Source organism: Oryx dammah, unplaced genomic scaffold, assembly GCF_014754425.2.
Source record: "Oryx dammah isolate SB20612 unplaced genomic scaffold, SCBI_Odam_1.1 HiC_scaffold_3, whole genome shotgun sequence".
NCBI lineage: Eukaryota > Metazoa > Chordata > Mammalia > Artiodactyla > Bovidae > Oryx > Oryx dammah.
Genome location: NW_024070187.1, coordinates 64,226,605 through 64,247,312, shown reverse-complemented (window position 1 = coordinate 64,247,312; position 20,708 = coordinate 64,226,605). Strand labels below are relative to the sequence as shown.

Here is a 20,708-nt window from a genome sequence, read left to right as displayed (position 1 = left end):
GAGTAAAAGCATTCCTATATGATTTTCATATGAAGGGAAGATATTCTATTATGAAATTAAAGAAATTAAATTTTCAGTGCAAAATTTGAGAGCATTCACTGCAGATGATCATTCCTCTTGTTAAATTATTTCTATATTTCATTTATTCATTCACTTATTCATTCAACAAATATTTCAGTAACATATAAGAGTCAAAAATGTTGTATCATTTTGTTAAAGTTGTATTTTTAAGTGTTCTATGTAAACAACAAGAAATGGTTCTCCAGGAAAATGGTACCGTTGATTTACTCTGGGGATTTCCTCACCCTTGTGGTTTTAGGACTTAATTAACTTCATTTATTTCCCTAAATTCCTTCCTTCTAATGTATAATGATGCTTATCACAATACTTTTCTTCAGGATTTGAAACTGGAGTTTGGAAAATATTAAGAAGAAGTCTTAATCCACATTCTGTTAATTCTTGTGTTTTTTCAATAGAAAAAAGAAAAAGCCTCTGTGATGATACAGAACAACGCTTATGCAGTGGCTGTTGCCAATTATGCCCCGAATCTTTCAAAAGACCCAGTTCTCTCCACCATCTCCAAGAGCGCAACCACGCCAGAACCCAACAAGAAACCAGAAAACAAGCCAGCCGAAGCCAAGAAGACCTTCAATAGCGTTAGCAAAATTGACAGAATGTCTAGAATAGTTTTCCCAGTTTTGTTTGGTACATTTAATTTAGTTTACTGGGCCACATATTTAAACAGAGAACCTGTATTAGGGGTCAGTCCTTGATTCTAGGCACAGGTTGTCTTTGAGATGTATAGCAACATTAAACTTGTTTTGTTTTGCCATGTACAGTCTGACTAATAACTGCTAATTTGTGAACCAACATGTACAGTATGTATATAGCATCATAGCTTATAGACCTCTAATGGAGACACGCATTTGCTAACTCATGGCAGAAGGCACCCCATGCCCAATGAGCCACACATTGCCTTTTTAAAAGATTTACCCTCAAAATTGGTCTCAAGTAGATTTCAGGTGATCTGATTTATTTTCTCTTATTCTAACAGCAGTGAATGGAGATCCTATACCACCCTTTATGGACCCTTTTGATTTAGGTCTTACATAGGAGTATTTTCTACTGTTACCTAACTATAAAATAAAATAACGTTGTCTTTCCAAGATGAATTCCTCTAAATAACAGAACCTCCTATCTGCAACGTCAGTGCCCTTCTCGAGTGCTCAGAATCCTTTCTAATATAATTGGAAGCTTAGCACACATCTGAAGAAAAACTAGAGATTTGAAATTAGCTTTTAGTTACTCTGTTTAGTATCTATAGCCATGTACACACTACGGCAAATTCAAATAATTATGAATCACCCTGACAAGATGTTCGGTATGCCTAGGATTTAATAACTATTGGAATGCCGTGGTCATCGCATTTTTCACATCAGAGTTTATTTGAAAGTAATAATTGAAATCCTCCAGATTATTTTAATCATTGGAAACTACCTTAAATTAGAAAAAAAAAAAAAGATGATAAATAGGTCTTAGTATTTCCAGGTATGTGTTGTATTGAAATTGATCAGCTAAATTTTCTTGGTGCTGGAAACTGGAAAAGACATCCAGTTTGACTGCTGTGGAGCAACATTCATATTGGATTAGAAAATTGTGCCAAAAACTCCCATCAATGAGAATTCATAGGTGTCACAGAGTATATATGAGCACTTATATGATTCTCTCCTTTCCTGTTTACTGCAAATTCTGCCTTAAGGCTTCTTTTCATCAGGACTCAGAAGCCAACTAATTACAAAGAACAGGGCAGTTAATTGGCACATTTTTCTGTCTTGAAAGCAGCTCTTTCAGATAAGAATTAATGTAAATTCTGCTTTTGTAAACTGCAACTTTAAATTTCTCTGACTCAAATTTGCAGCTTTGTATATGAGAAGAGGTTTTGGTAAGAGTTGAACATTTTTAAACTGAAACTTTAAAGCATCACCAACAGATTGTGGATTAGTTCACATGCACAAACAAAACACACACACCCACAATTAACTCAATTAGGATATATACACAAATATTTAGCTAAATTAGAAACCACAGTTTTCAATTTTATATAATTACTAATTGTTAATGAGCAAAATTCATTTTCCTTTTAGAATTTAAAATACTCTTTATGCCCCTGATATATGTTACAGAAATTATTAATTCTGTCTCATGTTATTAGACTCAACATTTTGGGCAAACTTAAAATCCTTTTGACTCACATATACATTAGCAGTTATTAGTTGACTTTTACTAATAGATACACCTTTATGATGGTGTTTTTGTAGAGACATAAGTAGTCAAATAGTGGCATTTCTTGCAGTTTTGTACAGTATTTCAGTATAGTGCATAAATAGGTATGTTCATAAAATCAATAAAAGGAGTTATGGAAACAAGCAAAATCACAGCAAAAACTGCTATTCCTTTGCCTCGTTTATAATTTTTCTTTTTTTTTTTTGTTTCAGTGTGATTCTATTATGTGCTTTGCATGATTGTATTAATACCAAGGTCACAAATGCATCTTATTAACAGAATTTGCCATGAAGACAGCCTTGACATTAAAAATTCACCCTCACAAAAGGTAATCCATAATCTTTAATAAAATAAACTTGTTACATGAGCCAAAAATGTATTTGTTTAATTCCCTTCCAAAGCACTGTTTTGGTCATCTAAATAGTTTTTTAAAGTGTACTTTATTCATATACTGCAATGGAAGTTATCCTACTTTCTTACACATTTAAATATATCATAGCTCTTCCAGGTGGTTTAGGGAAGGGTGCAGTAGTCTAAGACAGTACACAATGCTTGAAGGCAAGCAATAAAAATGCTTTGTATGGTATGTATTATTAAACATTTTAAAATATTGTTCTTATAAGTTCTGCATTTCCCCCTTAATGTGTGACTATACATTATAAATTTATAAATATGTACATATGTAAAAATATTTGTAAATAGCAGTTTCTGTAGGATAACAGAAAAAAACTCATCTATACCTTTGCAAAAGGCTGCTCCTACATTGATGGTACCTATTTATTAAAATTTATGGTAGATTGACCAGAAAAGTTATCATTACTGTTATTTTTATTTTTAGTTTCAATTGTTAAAATCTTATTTGAGCCTGATAACATCCTGACAGTTGAGATAGTCCGGTCATGTGGATCAGGGTTTTCTATTATTTCTTGAACTTTCTTTTTTTTTTTTTTAAACACAATTCTTAGCCTTTTAAAGTTTAGATAAATTGCAGAAGCTTTAGTCTTGCTGGAGAGAGGGAGGATGCACCATGGTAAAGGATTTTAAATTATAGAACAAGGGTCTTTACAATTATTCTCCCTTCGGTGAATCCTTTTAAAAACACAAAATAAAAGTGATGTGGATTTATTAAAAATAAGATAAAAAAATAAGATTCATAACTTCAGAAAACATTTTAAATAAAGTAACAATGGTCTCTTTGGCCCATAATATCATGATTATTTTATGCACTTGTATATTGACATAAAGAATTATGGTATGTACAAAATGTAGATAAATATGTGTACATATATAGAGATATAATCTCATTATTGTATAGTTACTGCTCTGATTAAGCTAATATTTGTTCAACAAATATTTTTTACCTCCTACTATTTTCCATTCCATGGGGATGGTGTTAATACCACTCATATCATGTCCACAGAATTTAGTTGAAAATCAAAATGCATCTCATTCTTGTAAAAGACTTTAAATCAAAGACCAAATATAATATATAAGTTAATTTATCACTGAGAATTGATTAATGAATTATGAGATCACGAGTGTGCTAAGATGGTGGCTGTTTTGCTATTTTCTTCTATTTCTGTTTATATTTGTTTGAATAGAAAATGGAACTGATATAAAACCATTAAATAATTTTTTTAAACTTCAGTGATATTTAAAGTGCCAGTCTTAACATTTAGCAATCTTTTCAGGGATCTATTTCAAATTTATCTCAGGTTTGGATAAGTGATCCCCTAGAGCCACATTTCCAATTTTTTTTTAATTAGTTCATTGTTTATTTAAAAAGAGCACAAAAGCTATCATTTCACTTATACTTTTTTGGCATATCTACATATATATAAAGTTTTCATGATATGGCTCTTTTCATATTGCTGGTTGAAGGAACTCAACTCTGCCATGATATCATAGATCCTAAAAAGGCCCCAAAGCTATATGGAGTCTGTCGATATTGTACTTTGACATAGCCTGTCATCATTCTAATGTGAGGATAAGGGAAGTAGCTCAGGTCCACCTTCTGGAAAGTCATGTTTCTTCAGCATCTATCAGAAAAATTATTTTTTCAAATACTTCATACTTATTACACTCAGACAGTGCCTGTGAAATACCAAAATATTTATGACTCATTTGAAATTTGGGACCTTATTAATAGCTTTATTATATTGGTTTTCCTGTTATTAGTCTTCTGGCATTCCTATATCCATCTGCATATTTTTGAAGCAATTCTCAGATTTTTTTTTTTACCTATAGAAAGAATCAGAATTTCAAATTATGAGTTGATCGATTGCTACCCTGTAATGCACTTATTTTCCTTTTAATTTAGGTCTCTGGCAACCTTGGGTTTACCTCTTCTTAATCCAAAGTATCCAGAAGCATAAAATTAAAACTGGGAAGGGGTGTGGTTATTTTTTAACACTTGCATACTTAGAGACCAGAGACACTGTATCAAAATCACTCATAACAGTATGGATAAGACAAATAATGATATTTTTCTCTATTGAATTCATGCTTTAAAAATGAAATTCAATATTTAATAAAACTCTTAATATCCATAATCTTGCATTTTCAACATTTATATAAAAGATACTAATCTTTTTCATTAATATTTATACACTCATATTTTCATCAAATTCATAAATGAATTTAAGACCTCAAAAAAAGGGAAAAAAATTCAAAGAGAAAAACCCTCTTGAAAAATGTTTATTGCTAGTTAAACCTAATGAGGCACTTTCCCTTTTTAAGTACTAAGAAAAGTGAGAAATTATACATACATAAGTATATACAGAGATATTTAACAATCATGAGTATATCAAGGTAAGCATCGTGATTAAAATACTAAGATAGATTAAGTTCATGTGAAAGGCATTTTGGAAAGGTAATTAAAATCTATTTCTTATAAGTTTATATCACTTTCTCAAAAATTCTTAATAATCCAACATATTTAGATCACAGTTTTCAACCTTATTTAAGTCAAATATTGTGTTTTGCAGTTTATATAAAGAACTTTTTTTAATACTTATATACTCCACTTCAAATCATTTTCTCTATGATGAAGTTAATACATAAATTAAGATTGCCAGTAGGAAATGCCAAGGAATAGGTTTAGGTGTCAGTTTATAGTAATACTCTCAAAGAACCTTTAAAAAGGCCTTAGCTTTGATTAGAAATAGGGGTGTGTGTGGTGTGTGTATTTTCCAAGTATAAAAGAATATTTTGAGAAATTTAAACAAATTTATGAAATAGAAACAATTTCTTTTATAATGAATGTACTTCCAAATGTAGCTCTTTTTAAATTGGTAATTAATTTAGTCAATAGAATAGTTTTTTTTCAATAGATCCAACAAATTTATTTACTGGAATTTAGTCTTGAGCCCCACATAGTTAGAAATATCCTTTCTACAAGGGTGTAAACATTTTTCTGATGTATTTTTGGTTGGCTCTTTTGAGCCATTAAATTTAAAATAATATAACAATTGTGCTTGTAAGATAGATAAAAAAAATCTTTGAATTTCAAGTCTCTCAATGGGAGTTTGTTAAAGCCTCTATTATATTTAATACCCTGTTGATCATTTGCAAATAACAAGTCATCTATATATGGGATTGATTAGTTCTATATCTTTTTTGAATTGTAAAGCAACTAAGAATCCATTTTTTGTGAAAGTAGCTATTCCCTAACCTTGGTTGCAGTTTAGTTTCTGGGAATATATTATATTTATCTTTGTTGGTCTATAGGTATAATAATGTATAAAAAAAAGATTGAAGTTGATTAAGCACACAAAATACTAAGCACTTCCCTCTTTATTTTTCTCGTTTCTTAAAAAAAAATGACAGTTACTTTAGGGGTTGGAGAGAATTTATTTGCTATATTATTGGTTCTATGACATTCAAAGTCCTTGAACTTCAAGGATTATTTATTGATTTCATCAGTTTGTTACAAATTACTATTTATAGAAAGAAGTCTCATCTGACACCATATAAATTTTGGTGTTGGCACTGTGTTAAATTAGCTTAGTTGGTATAAAAAAATGGTTTTTAATGCTTTGTTTATAAGACTTAGTTTACCACAACATGCTGCCAAAGTAGGCTTATATTATTGGATAAATAAGTGTAACTCTAACAAAATTGATTTGTGAAAACAAATGGTATCAGGAAAGCAAAACAAAGGTGTTAGACACAGAATTACTTTAGGGATGATGACTTAAAGATTTGTCCCCAATTATTTATTTTTAAATACTCAGCACAATAGTTGAAGCAGTTGGCTGTGTTTTAAACCCAGCATAATATGTGAAGAAATTTAATGTATGATTGGAAAGACCTAAATGAAACTGAACTTTGAGTTACAATTTTTATGAATTAAACATTACCATCCATGGATAAGTGCTAGATTGTAGATCTTGGACATCTGCTCCACAATTGATTTCAAGTTTATTGGTATCTAATTTTTTAAAGATTCTTTTGAGCAGATAAAAATTCAGGTTTTAGCGTGCTCCAAATAGGATTGTGACCTTTCATGAAATATTCCCATTAGAGGTCACATGCATGGAAACAAGAAAGCTTCATATTTGTTGCTAAATCAGAAAAGTAAAAAACAAAATGGAAAGGAATGCTTTCCTCTTGCTACATATTAAAAATACAACTACATGCATAGAGAATGCATGACAAGGTTCCAACACTAAACTCTGAGCATTCATTAATCTGAGATTTTAAGGTGACAATATGCTTGTATGGTAGGTTTTCTAGTTTGAAAAAAGTCATTCTAGAGCTAATAATATTTGTAATTTGTGACCTTGCTGTAACTGGGAAAAGTCACTATTTTTTGTATGTAAAATAATTTGACCTTTATTGACTGTGTCAGTATGCTTGCTGTTTAAAAATTCCTAATTAATCACATGCAGATTAATGCTAAATGTTATCTTTTTTGTACTTATTAAAATTAATTTAAATACATTTGATCTGAAAATTGTGGTTTTTTGGTACTCTAATCATTCATTACATGTTTGCTTATAAAAGTTGAATTTACTGTAAATGTGACTTTTTATATTGGGATATAACACTAAAATTTTATAGTAGTGATTTTAAATGTTATCAGTTTCTTAACCTTCTTTTTTAAATAAAAAGGTTACAGGGTGAGAGAAAAAGTCCAAATCTCCTTTGAAATTTTAGGGGGGAGGATCATGAATAGTTAACATTGATCTGTTTAACACTTTAAGAAAGTGGTGCTATGGAAAACATGAAAGTTCACCCAGATAATTAGCTCCCTTCTATCATAAATGTGTCACATTTACATGAAACTTAAATAAAATAAATGATTTTCTTTTATTTAGATAGACTCAAGTTCATCATTCCATTTGTTAACCAGAAATCTTGCAGCCTGTTGAATCTATTCCCTTAATTTAATGCAATATTATGGAAATTATTTCTTCTTTCAATCATTATTATTATTGTTAATATCACTGAAATTAAATGCTTTTAAATGTCAGAAAGTTAAAATAACAAGGCAGTTTTTATTAGTATGGTAAGTTCTCATACAGTATTTCACAACCCTAGCCACACTTTGAAATTACCTGAGGACTTTTCAAAAGCACTGGTTCTACCCTAGTCAGAATCTTGAGAGAGGAGGGGTTATGAGAAATTTTCTAAACTCCCCAAATAATTCTACTCTATAGCCATGAATGAATACGTTTTCATTTTATAAACCTATCATGGACTTTTTCTAATCTGTTTCTTTATGGAGACTTCTTGCTTTTTCTGTAGCTTTTAGTTTAGTCTATATTAATAAAGGAAAACAAACATAAAATTAATGAATGTTACAAGCTATGTTTTTATATAATATAATGAATTCAAATGAAACTGTCAAACCTTGTGTAATAAAGTATTCGTTCTTTTACTATTTAATCAATTAACTAGTCAATTCAGTTCAGTCGCTCAGTTGTGTCCAACTCTTTGCAATCCTGTGAACTGAAGCATGCCAGGTTTCCCTGGCTATCACCAACTCCTGGAGCTTGCTCAAATTCATGTCCATCTAGTTGATGATGCCATCCAGCCATCTCATCCTCTGTTATCCCCTTCTCCTCCTGCCTTCAGTCTTTCTCAGCATCGTGGATTTTCCAGTGAGTCAGTTCTTCACATAGGTGGCCAAAGTAATCAATTAATTAAAATTAGTCTTAATCTTGATTTGTACCCTGTAGACCTGGAATTAGTTATGAACAATGTGAGTATATATGTTAAAAAGATACATTCTAATTGTCATTTTCAGCATATAATTTTAATTAAATGTTTAAAAAAATTATTTATCCTAACATTTTTAAAATGTTTTTCCTGAAAAGAAGTATATTCAACTTAAATAATGAGGTGAATATTTAACCTTCAAATTCACATCTCATTTAAATTATAGCCAGTATAAAATCCCATTCGTCAATACCACTAAGTAATTTCCCCAATATCAATTTCTTGTCCAAGCTATGTCAAATTCATGTAGATTAAAACTAGCATGCTATGGATGGAAGCATTTATGTCATCTTTGCCCTCAACAATTCAGAAAGCGAAAACAGAGGTTACAAAGGGTTTTCTTAGAAGTTTTGCCTCACCTTTCAACTGTAAAATCAAGGAAACTGCTGACAAAGCAATAAGATTCAAAAATTGATAGCCCTTGAAGACTGTTGCACTCAGATGGAAAATGTTTTATATTCTTTGGCCAGTATTAACTCCTGGAAGTTCTCAGTTACAGATAGAAAACCAGAAAAATTGAAAACCTGATGCAAGCAGTAAAAATAGCACTTGAGAAAATGTTCAATTCTATCCAGTGTTCTGGCTTGAGAAACCAGTGAAATGGGTATTTTTTAAATTCTAAGCTTGATTAAAATTTGGAACTTAATTGCTTAGGGTTATTTACTTGGAAAATTCACTTCTGTGAAATACCTTATTCCATAAAGGATTGAAATGTTACATTTCTTCCATGAATCAATAAAAATCAATATGGAGAATTTCTAAATCATGTCTTAAGATGTAGTATAATGAAAAAATGTGACTGATAATTGAAGCATATGAATTTTGAATTGCACATGCACTTACTGTTCAAAATCTAGTTTTACTTTCTAATTAAAATATACATGGAATACCAGATAATAGAACAATGAAAGAGTTTATCAATATTGAAAAGTCATTATGCCTGTCCCTTAAACCAACTTACAGAAGGATTTCACAATGACCCTGTATAGGGTCACCCTAAGGCTTATCAAGACCATTCCCAAGAAAAAGAAATGCAAAAAAGCAAAATGGCTATCTGGGGTGGCCTTACAAATAGCAGTGAAAAGAAGAGAAGTGAAAAGCAAAGGAGAAAAGGAAAGATATAAGCAGAGTTTCAAAGAATAGCAAGAAGAGATAAGAAAGCCTTCCTCAACAATCAATGCAAAGAAATAGAGGAAAACAACAGAATGGGACTAGAGATCTAGAGATCTCCTCAAGAAAATTAGAGATACTGAGGGAACATTTCATGCAAACATGGGCTCGATAAAGGACAGAAATGGTATGGACCTAACAGAAGCAGAAAATATTAAGAATAGGTGGCAAGAATGCACAGAAGAACTGTATAAAAAGATCTTCACGACCAAGATAATCACAATGGTGTGATCACTCATCTAGAGCGAGACATCCTGGAAAGTGAAGTCAAGTGGGCCTTAGAAAGCATCACTATGAACAAAGCTAGTGGAGGGGATGGAATTCCAGTTGAGCTGTTTCAAATCCTGAAAGGTGATGCTGTGAAAGTGCTGCACTCAATATGCCAGCAAATTTGGAAAACTCAGCAGTGGCCACAGGACTGGAAAAGGTCAGTTTTCATTCCAGTCCCAAAGAAAGGCAATGCCAAAGAATGCTCAAATTACCGCACAATTGCACTCATCTCACATGCTAGTAAAGTAATGCTCAAAATTCTCGAAGCCAGGCTTCATCAATACGTGAAATGTGAATTTCCAGATGTTCAAGCTGGTTTTAGAAAAGGCAGAGGAACCAGAGATCAAATTGCCAACATCCGCTGGATCATGGAAAAAGCAAGAGAGTTCCAGAAAAACATCTATTTCTGCTTTATTGACTATGCCAAAGCCTTGACTGTGTGGATCACAATAAACTGTGGAAAATTCTGAAAGAGATGGGAATACCAGACCACCTGACCTGCCTCTTGAGAAACCTACATGCATGCCAGGAAGCAACAGTTAGAACTGGACATGGTACAACAGACTGGTTCCAAATAGGAAAAGAAGGATGTCAAGGCTGTATATTGTCACCCTGCTTATTTAACTTCTATGCAGAGTACATCAAGAGAAACACTGGGCTTGAAGAAGCACAAGCTGGAATCAAGATTGCTGGGAGAAATATCAGTAACCTCAGATATGCAGATGACACCACCCTTATGGCAGAAAGTGAAGAGGAACTAAAAAGCCTCTTGATGAAAGTGAAAGAGGAGAGTGAAAAAGTTGGCTTAAAGCTCAAGATTCAGAAAACTCAGATCATGGCATCTGGTCCCATTACTTCATGGGAAATAGATGGGGAAACAGTGGAAAGAGTGTAAGACTTTATTTGGGGGGCTTCCAAAATCACTGCAGATGGTGACTGCAGCCATGAAATTAAAAGACGCTTACTCCTTGGAAGGAAAGTTATGACCAACCTAGACAGCATATTCAAAAGCAGAGACATTACTTTGCCAACCAAGGTCCGTCTAGTCAAGGCTATGGTTTTTCCAGTGGTCACGTATTGATGTGAGAGTTGGACTGTGAAGAAAGTTGAGCACTGAAGAATTGATGCTTTTGAACTGTGGTGCTGGAGAAGACTCTTGAGAGTCCCTTGGACTGCAAGGATATCCAACCAGTCCATTCTGAAGGAGATCATTCCTGAGATATCTTTGGAAGGAATGATGCTAAAGCTGAAACTCCAGTACTTTGGCCACCTCATGCGAAGAGTTGACTCATTGGAAAAGACTCTGATGCTGGGAGGGATTTGGGGCAGGAGGAGAAGGGGATGACCGAGAATGAGATGGCTAGATGGCATCACTGACTTGATGGAGGTGAGTCTGAGTGAACTCCGGGAGTTGGTGATGGACAGGGAGGCCTGGCGTGCTGCAATTCATGGAGTTGCAAAGAGTTGGACATGACTGAGCGACTGAACTGAACTGAACAGTTTAAGAGTATAGTTGAGCAGTATTAAGTACATTTTTATATTGTTGTGTAGTCATCACACCACTATCTCCTGAACACCTTTCATCTTGCAAAACTGAAACTGTAGCCAGTTAAACTGTAGCTCCTCATGACTCCTGCTCCCAGCCCCTCACAACCATTACTCTTATTTATTTATTTCCCTTTTCTCACTATGCTTGAGACTATGATACCCCTATTCTATTTCTATTACTGTAAGTTCAGCTTTTAAAAACATTTTATTTTTTTTACATTCCAAATATAAGTCAAAATCTAACAGATTCAGAAACAAAGGAACTGAGGTTTCAAAGGATGTTCTATGGAGTTAGAAGTTTTACTTTCTCTGTTTCCTATCTTAAATGATCCAGGACTGGAAAGAGACTGATGATTAGCATCAAACAGAAATTATCCAGGCAAATAATATTACAGGACAATTACAAACAATCAACAGATTCAAACCTGTAGGAACAAGATCAGAACAAGACGGTGAAGAGATGAACAGAACTGGAGTGGAATTGAAACCTGTGTTGTAAATGAGGGAAATCAAGTTCCTGTTGACTACCAAGCATGGAACTAGAATATATACCTATCTTCATTATCCATTATGCTCATAATGCATGCTTCATAACAGTAATATTAGGTGTAATAGTTGAGAGCTTCCCTGGTGGCTCAAATGGTAAAGAATCTGCTTGCAATGCAGGAGACCCAGGTTCAATCCCTGGATCTGAAAGATCGCCTGGAGAAGGCAATGGCTACCCACTCTAGCACACTTGCCTGGAGAATTCTATGAACAGACTAACACGTACACTTTCATAATAGATGAAATAAAGTTGAAATTGACTGAAGAGAAATAACAATCGAGATTTGATGACTTGGTCTTCCCTGTTTCCAAGAAATAAGATTTGCCATTTACCCTTAATATAAATTTTATAGCTAAATGTGCATTCTGTATATTACTGCTTCTTTATTCAAAGAATTTCACATAAGAAATTTTGATACTAGAATAGTGATCACATCCTACATATCTAATATAAGCTCATTTGATTAGCATATTTCAAAGCATTACAGTACTAATTTCTGAAATAATGATTTTATAATTTCACTTTCTACTCAAAAGAATGAAGTTCTATTTATACAGGATGTCATTATTAATGACTTGCTATTAAGCATACATTATTACAATTTCTATAACATTGAACTTTAGTACTTTAAATTTGATAGAGTTATAGCTAATTTTGTAATAACAATAGAATTGAAATATGAGGTAACAATTTGTTATTTGATTGGAGCAAAGCATAGACAAAGTTTGATAACACTATAAAATTGTATCAGGCAACATTAAGCTCCACATTATTTCATGCTTGCTTTTCTCAACTATCATGCTAATAGGCATTGCACTGAAGGAGAGAAGTCCTGTTGCATACCCTATTCTTTATGTAGTGAAGCTAGTACTATTTCCACACTGTTCCCACTGACCTGGACTCTGCATGAAAATACATATCACCTTTGTTGAACACTTGTGCCTGATTTCATGCCCCTGTGCTCATCACTGGGCTCTTATGTTGCTCATGATTACTCAATATGTGTTTTCCCCATTAGCCTATAACATTCTTATCCATGAGGATTATGCGCATCTTTTTCAAAACTTTCAATTGAAAGTCAGTGAGATTCATTGAATTTGAGGACTGTTTCTTTTGATCAGTTCTGAAATTTTCTTTTCGTTATACTCTCTTTAAACAACAATCTTTCTCCTCTATCCTCTTTCTCCTTTCTTTCTGGAGTGCCCATGGCATGCATGCTCAGTTGCTCAGTAGTTTTCAGTTCTTTCTGACCCCATGGACTGTAGCCCACCAGGCTCCTCTGTCCTAGGGATTCTCCAGGCAAGAATACTGGAGTGAGTTGCCATTTCTTTCTCTAGGGGATCTTCCTAATGGAGGGATAGAACCCGCATCTCCTGTGCCTCCTACACTGGCAGGAGGTTTCCTTACCACTGCACCAGTTAGGAAGACCCACAGTGCCCATTAGATATATATTATATCATCTTACTTTATCCTCCATCTTCCTTAAATGTCTTCTTATGGTTTCCATGCCTTTAACTCTCTGTCCTGCATTCTGGATAATTTCTTTGGGGCTAAGGCTAAGTAACATGCCTAAAACCACATTTATAATATTCTGAATTTTAAATTCCATAGTCTTTCCATTAAATTACAGAGCAATTCTATAATTATCTTGCCTTGAAAAGAATTGATATGAGCATAAATTATTTAGATATTTAGTAAAACTTCACAGATATCACATGTTAATCCCCTGAGAGGTCCAGGATGAAATGCCATGCTCTGGGGCAGAGCAGTAGGGAAGGAACCCCAGGAATCTGAATCAAGTGAATGCCTTCAGATGCTGCCCTGAGATTTTGTTTGATTAATTTTCTGCATATAGCCTCAGTCATATAAAAGAGTATGGTCAAGTCAGTGTCACCATTTTAAAACAATGTTCTTGTAACAGCTTTTCCTGTGCTCTATTGCAGACTTCAGTTCTCTGTATACACAATATCTTCAGTACATGTTAAAAGACTACCTGACTGGAAGAGTCTCTAAAAAGAAAAGCTAGCATTTGACTTCAGCCAGATTTTACTTGAAAGCTCAGAGGGGAATGACTTCATCTTGACGATGTGGCAACAACAGTCAATCTGCCATCATTGTCTGTGATAGTTGTGCCTTCTTTTATTCAACTGAATAATAGGACAGAATCACAGAAAACATCTTAAGATTGCATACATCAAGATGTAGCTGTGGCCGTCACATTCATATTTGCTATTAAAAATTATTTGTAATTAACTACTCATGGAAAAACTGAAAATATCTTTATAAGAGTTGTGCCTGTTTCTGAAATAAGAAAGTGTTAAAAAAAAAAATCCAGTGCCTGAGTAGGATGATAACTCAAAGCAATCAAATGTAATGGATTTATTTTCATTTTAGTTTTGAAGGAATTAGAATTACTGAAGATTATTTTAGAAGAAAATATACAGGAACATGAAAGTTATTTACCTTCTATGAGCTGTGCTCATAAGACATTAAAGGTGTCTACATAAAAAATATAAACAATTATGTAATCAGATTTCAGTTGTAGAAAATAGCCCACTATACCCATTTTAAGCAGGTAATAATTTATTATAGAGTTTTAGAAAGATGCTACAGATTTTCTCAGAAGGTTAATAAAATAGAATATGAGATAAACTTATAGGAAAATTTTCAATATCTTCACTCTAGTATGAGGCCAGCTAAGCTGCTGTCTCTTCTATGATTAAGAAATGACTGGTCTAACATGTGAAACACCACAACCACATCAAGAATATCTCAGTCAGGAAGCTAATATGATGTTCCTTGGTCCAGAACCACGTTGTGCCACATACAGTCTTTAATGGAAAATTGATGTTGTGTCCTGCTTCCTTTTTAATATCTATAAGATTAGTGACTGGTACGTTTGCTAACATTGCCACAGTAAAATCACCTGCCATTAGCACTCTGCTTACCAGCAGAAACAGCTGAAACAACAGAAGCACATTCTTCAGATTGCATCAGTCTTCCAAATCTCACAGAATTGCATCTGATTTGTCAAACTTAAATCAGCCCTAACTTGAGTTATATAATGTTTATCTTTCAAACTTGCAAAATATAATAAGTCTTCGACTGTCAGGTTACCCATTTGACTATTCAAATTCCAAAAGTATTCTTCTTTCCATATTTAACTCTACCACACACAAAAAAAGAAAAAGAAACCATACAATAGAAATAGCAAGCTAACATCAAACATAAGGGATTTATCTAGTGCTCAGAGGTAAAGAATCTGCCTGCCAAGCAGGAGACACAAGTTCAGTCCCTGGGTTGGGAAGGTTCCCCAAAGAAGGAAATGGCAACCCATTCTAGTATTTTTGCCTGGGGAATCCCACAGACAGAGAAGCTGGATGGTTGAAAAGGGGCACAACTCAGCGACCAAACAACAAATATCACTGAACAGAAAAAAATATTTTCAGCACATTTCTAAAAGGAAAAAAAAAAAAAATCCAGCAGTGATATAAACTTTCTCTGGGAAGTGTTCAGTGTTAATACTCATTTTTTTGTTTGCTGTTTAGTCATTCAGTCATATCTGACTCCTTTGCAACTCCATGGACTATGGCCCACCAGGCTCCTTTGTCCATGGGATTTTCCAGGCAAGAATACTGGAGTGGGTTGCCATTTCCTTCTCCAGGGAATCTTCCCAACCCAGGGATTGAAGCCATGTCTCCGCCTGACAGGTGGATTCTTTACCACTGAGCCAGCTGGGAAGCCCCAGTGATGGCTTACTGTTGTTCAGTTGCTAAGTGGTGTGTGATTCTTTGTGACCCTATGATGTAACAGCAAGGCTCCTCTGTCCATTGGATTTCCCAGCAAGAATGCTGGAGTGAGTTGCCATTTTCTTCTCCACAATATTCATTAATACAGTCAAAATTCTATATTGACATTCTATAATGGCATAAAGCCTATGCCTACAACCATAGGCTATGTAAAATATGATCCAAAGGAAGAGAAAAAAGCAAGAAAGTATATCTATATGTAACAGATCAAGAAAAAATTATGAGTAAATTATTTCTGTTCATTGTTTTCTAACTGATGATGAAGCTATGGTTCATATTTATAACTTTTCTGTTCCTCTAAACATTTTATGTTTCTTCTGTTCTCAGCCACACTGGAAGCATTGTTAACCTGTGTCCCTCAGTTTATATAGGTCCCAGTTGGACTGTCCTGACAACTGCAAATCACACTTTCTTTCCACATGGACCAAATGTGTTCCAGGACTATAATTCTTGTAGGGAAACCAGACACTAACTTCCTTTCCTCCTTAAAACATGGTGAATTGTACTTTAGAGACCTTCAAGTATTTTAGGAAACACTGCCAGTAGATCATTTAGCCCTCAGATTATAGAGCTCTTTCCAAAATGAGGTTATCCTTGATTATTTGAGGGGTTTCCTGAGAGATAACCAGCTCATTATTTATAGATAACCTGAGGACGGTTTATTCCTATAATGGGAGGCATACAATTAGAAAAGGTAGTAGGAAGTTTGTTTCCTGACTTTCCCTGAAATGATCAATGACATTTCCTTGACCCAAAAGGACATTCAGGTAATCCTCAATTTTACTGCCCCTTTAAAGGCTAAGCCAGAGTCTGTGCAATTTTTAAGACACTCTGTTCTACATAGATTAATGGCTCAAGACAAGGGAAGAGGTTAATACAAACATTTACAGAGAAAAAGATCCCTGGCTTTCTTGGTGGTTTAGGAGATTTGTTCAGTGATTGTGTTTGAGAACCTGGGAGACCACGGTTATGGTCAGGAGTGCAAGTTTGTTTCATCCTCTGTCTTGAAAGAGGAGTTGGTGATGGCCCTTCTTAAATGTTGTGTGAGACAAACTGAACAGATATAATCCAAGCCTTGATCAGTTAAATTTATCAACAAAGTGGCATATACTCATGGAAAAATTCACCAGAAGCCAAGATGGTGTAGAAATAAAAGGCAGATCTTTTTGAAACAATTCTCCATGAGTCATTCACATTTCACTACATCTTTTCAGCAAAGGCACTGGCTGCCTTTGTCCTAGACTCTTTTCAAATACAACTGTATAACAAACAGCCTTGGAAGATAAAGATAGTAGCACAGTCAAGTTGTTTACAACCCAGTATGATAAAGATAATATGTTTCTCTGAGGCATAAGTCAGGCAGGTTTATTGCCCATTACAAAAGATTCAGCCTCTCTGAGCTTGAAGTTCCTCTCTTATAATGTAACCCACTGTGCAGGTGTTTTTTGATTCTCTTTTTGTTGTTCTATGGAAATTGGGGGCTCAAGAAACACTTGCAAACATCAGGACATGCTGGCTGTTGCTTTTGCTTTGAGTAAAAAACTGTCTCTGACCCAGGAATCTTGTTTTTTGCTAGTTTTCAGAAAATTTGGCTGGCTAACTTGTTAGCTTGGAAGTAGAATATAATTTTAGAGCTCACAATTATTGACAATTAACAACTACCAAAAAGCAATAGTAATGATAATACTTACAATTAACAAAAAACAATTCCATCAAATTTGATAAAGCATTAAATTCTACTGTAGTATAAATAAAGGCTGCTCCAAATAAAACACAGCATTTAAAAAAATCACAAACCTTTTTAATGCAAACAGGTCTTTTTTTTTTTTTTTGAAAATTAAAAGCTGATAAGCATCAGAAAAAAAGGTTTTCACTTATATGTCTACTCATTTCCTGTTACCTTCCTGCTATCCTAATTTAGGTAGGTGAATTTGGTGCTGCCTTTTAAGCTGTTTAGTGTACATTGGTATGGAAAAGAAAGTGATTTGAGATGATGGGTGCCAATTCTTTAAGGCAGGGACAAGAACTTTTATCTGCCACATTGTGGAAAGATAAGGAAAGGAAAGATGATAACAAGAAGTGGAATCTATTTTGTGAGAAGAAAAAGTAATGTACTAGATATTAAAATTGGAGAAGGACATGGCAACCCACTCCAGTGTTCTTGCCTGGAGAATCCCAGGGACAGAGGAGCCTGGTGGGCTGCCGTCTATGGGGTTGCACAGAGTCAGATATGACTGAAGCGACTTAGCAGCAGCAGCAGATATTAAAATATGATAGTGTTAGGAATCAACGGTATTTCAAATTGGTTTATTTCATTAGCAGTTGTGTAGGTCTAGAATAAAGAGGGGATTGGATACTCTGGGCTAGGATTTAAATATTTTGTATATATAGACCATGATTGAATTTCTATAAAACTCTTGAAATAGTAGAAATATTTGGAGAACTGAGTTGCAAAATACTTTAGAAATGTACTCTGGGCAAGTATGGCAAAAGAGAAAAAAGACCCCAGAACGATAGCCTTCTTCAAGATCAAAAGACATCAGGAGTGAAATGCTGTACATACTAGATAAATTTCCAGCACTGTTATGTGATGATTTTGTGGGTAGTGAAGAGAGAAATTAAGGGCATGGTACAATCTGTCCCTCAGAAGATGCTCTATGAAGTGCTCTCATGAGAATGAAAAGGGAATAATGAATTCATGAGAAGGGAGTAGTTTGTGAACCAAAATATTGATGAATAAAGAACAGACTACTCTTGGGAAAAGAAACAAAGCCAAAGAAGATGTGATTTTTAAACCTCAAGTTCAGTTTCTCACTGATATATAGGAGAGAATGAATGTGAAGCAAGTCTTAAATTATAATTATAGGGAAATCTATAACAATCATTCTTGCAAACACCTCTAAAAATGACAGTGGGAAAGATTTTTAAACAAATAATTTTCAGGTCTATTGAAAAGATAATGAAGTGTGTAGTTCTCTGTTGGCTCACGCTGTCCAGAAAATTATAGGGCAAGCAATACAAAACACTTGGGCTTCATTAAGAGGAGCACAGCATTCTGCCGACTGAAAAACAAGTAGCTGCTGGAATAGAAGGCTCAGAAAGGCATCTACATCTTGCCTATTTGCCATTTCATTTAAATATTGTTTTAAATGTTTAAATTATTCCCTCATCTCATTCTGGGGTAGAAGAAAAAGAGAGTTCTGTTTTTGTAAAAAAAATCCAGCTGTTCATGCAGGTTAAGAATAATGAGATGAATGAGTATGCGTATTTAAAGCTAATGTACAAAGAGAAGTTATTTATGGTTTAAAAATTGTAGACTAAAAGTCAAGAAAAATGGGATATGTCTTGCTGAGCTTCTAAGGAAACAGATCACAGCTGCATTTGCTTTTACTTTTTATGTGATTATAATTATTATTCTTAGGCTATTCTAAGAATTGCATAGTAAATTCACATAGGGCACAATAAGCTTCTTAATTGAAGGCATATTGCTAATCAGATGATTGACTTAATATTTTACTTTAGGTTTAGAGTTTTTTTTTTTCGCATCAATCAAAAATTTAAAAACTCAATTAGGTATGTACCTCAAATTCTTAGATACTGAGAATCAAAGAATTAAAATTTTCCTCTGAGAATTAAACTCTAAAGTCAAAAAAGAAGTCCCAAGTTCATATTTAAGAGACAAAATATTTTGTCTTTCAGATTGTATGGACAAGAATATAACCTGATTGCAAGTTTTAGCATAACAAAATAACAAATTTCAATCAAAGTGTTGTTGGTTGGCCACTGAAGCCTTACAGAAGTGGACCCTATAGAAGTAAACATCTACACGTCCTTGTTCTACTGCAAAGAGAGAAACTTAGCAAATATATCTGAATATCCTGGTCCCTGAGTATAGGCAAAATCATTCCACTGTCATATGGCTGCAGCAAAGTAAGCCTGCTGCTGCTGCTGCTAGGTTGCTTCAGTCGGGTCCAACTCTGTGTGACCCCATAGACGGCAGCCCACCAGGCTCCTCCGTCCCTGGGATTCTCCAGGCAAGAACACTGGAGTGGGTTGCCATTGCCTTCTCCAATGCATGAAAGTGAAAAGTCAAAGTGAAGTCCCTCAGTCATGTCCAACTCTTCGTGACCCCATGGATTGCAGTCTACCAGGCTCCTCCGTCCATGGGATTTTCCAGGCAAGAGTACTGGAGTGGGATGCCATTGCCTTCTTCAAAAATAAGCCTAATTTAGGTTAATAGTCAACATATTGTATTCCTTTGTTCTGTGTCCTTACTAAATTGGGTATTTTGATACCAGCTCCAATGTGTTTGTTAGCTGTGGGGTGGTTTCCTCATACACCCACAAGCAATACTTGGTACACCAGGCAGGTTTCCTAGAATTTAGCAGAATTCTGACACTATTTACCCAGAGTTAGTTTCAGACTTTGCAAGTTAAGTGGTCTGTCCTGCAAGACTGCCCCCTCATCCATTCTCTGTATTTCAGATGCCAATCACAAGCTCTGGTTATTATCTGTACTTCTGATGAAACTGCTATAGATTGTAGCTTTCAGTGACCCCCTCTTTGGACTTCAGTGGCCAGTCCAAGTCCATGTTTTACCTATACTTCTGATCAACTGACTATAAATTGGAGGTTCCCATGATGTCCTCCATGGATTCCATTAATTTGCTAGAACAGCTCAAAGAACTTAAGAAAAACATTTTACTCACTAGATTATCAGTTTATTACGAAAGACTATTGTCCAGGAACCTCTAGATGGAAGAGATACACAGAGCAAGGTATGGGGAAAGGGCAGGGTCCTTTCATGTTCTCTCCTAGGGTATCACTCTCCCCAAATTTCCATGTGTTCACTAGTCC

The 20,708-nt window shown here is 34.4% G+C and overlaps 1 protein-coding gene across 3 annotated transcripts in view; it reads left to right on the top strand.

The window, feature by feature from the left end:
- The window catches only part of GABRA2 (gamma-aminobutyric acid type A receptor subunit alpha2), a 159,527-nt gene extending 145,231 nt beyond the window's left edge, over positions 1-14,296 (top strand). For 2 of the 3 annotated variants that reach the window (XM_040238140.1, XM_040238139.1), the window contains one exon: positions 477-7,225. In XM_040238140.1, the coding sequence (XP_040094074.1) occupies positions 477-773 (297 nt within the window). In that variant the 3' untranslated portion in view covers positions 774-7,225. Of the gene's footprint in view, positions 1-476; positions 7,226-13,986 lie in introns of those variants that run through there. The other variant, XR_005720694.1, reaches the window with a different exon arrangement.
- The last annotated feature ends 6,412 nt before the right edge of the window (positions 14,297-20,708 follow it).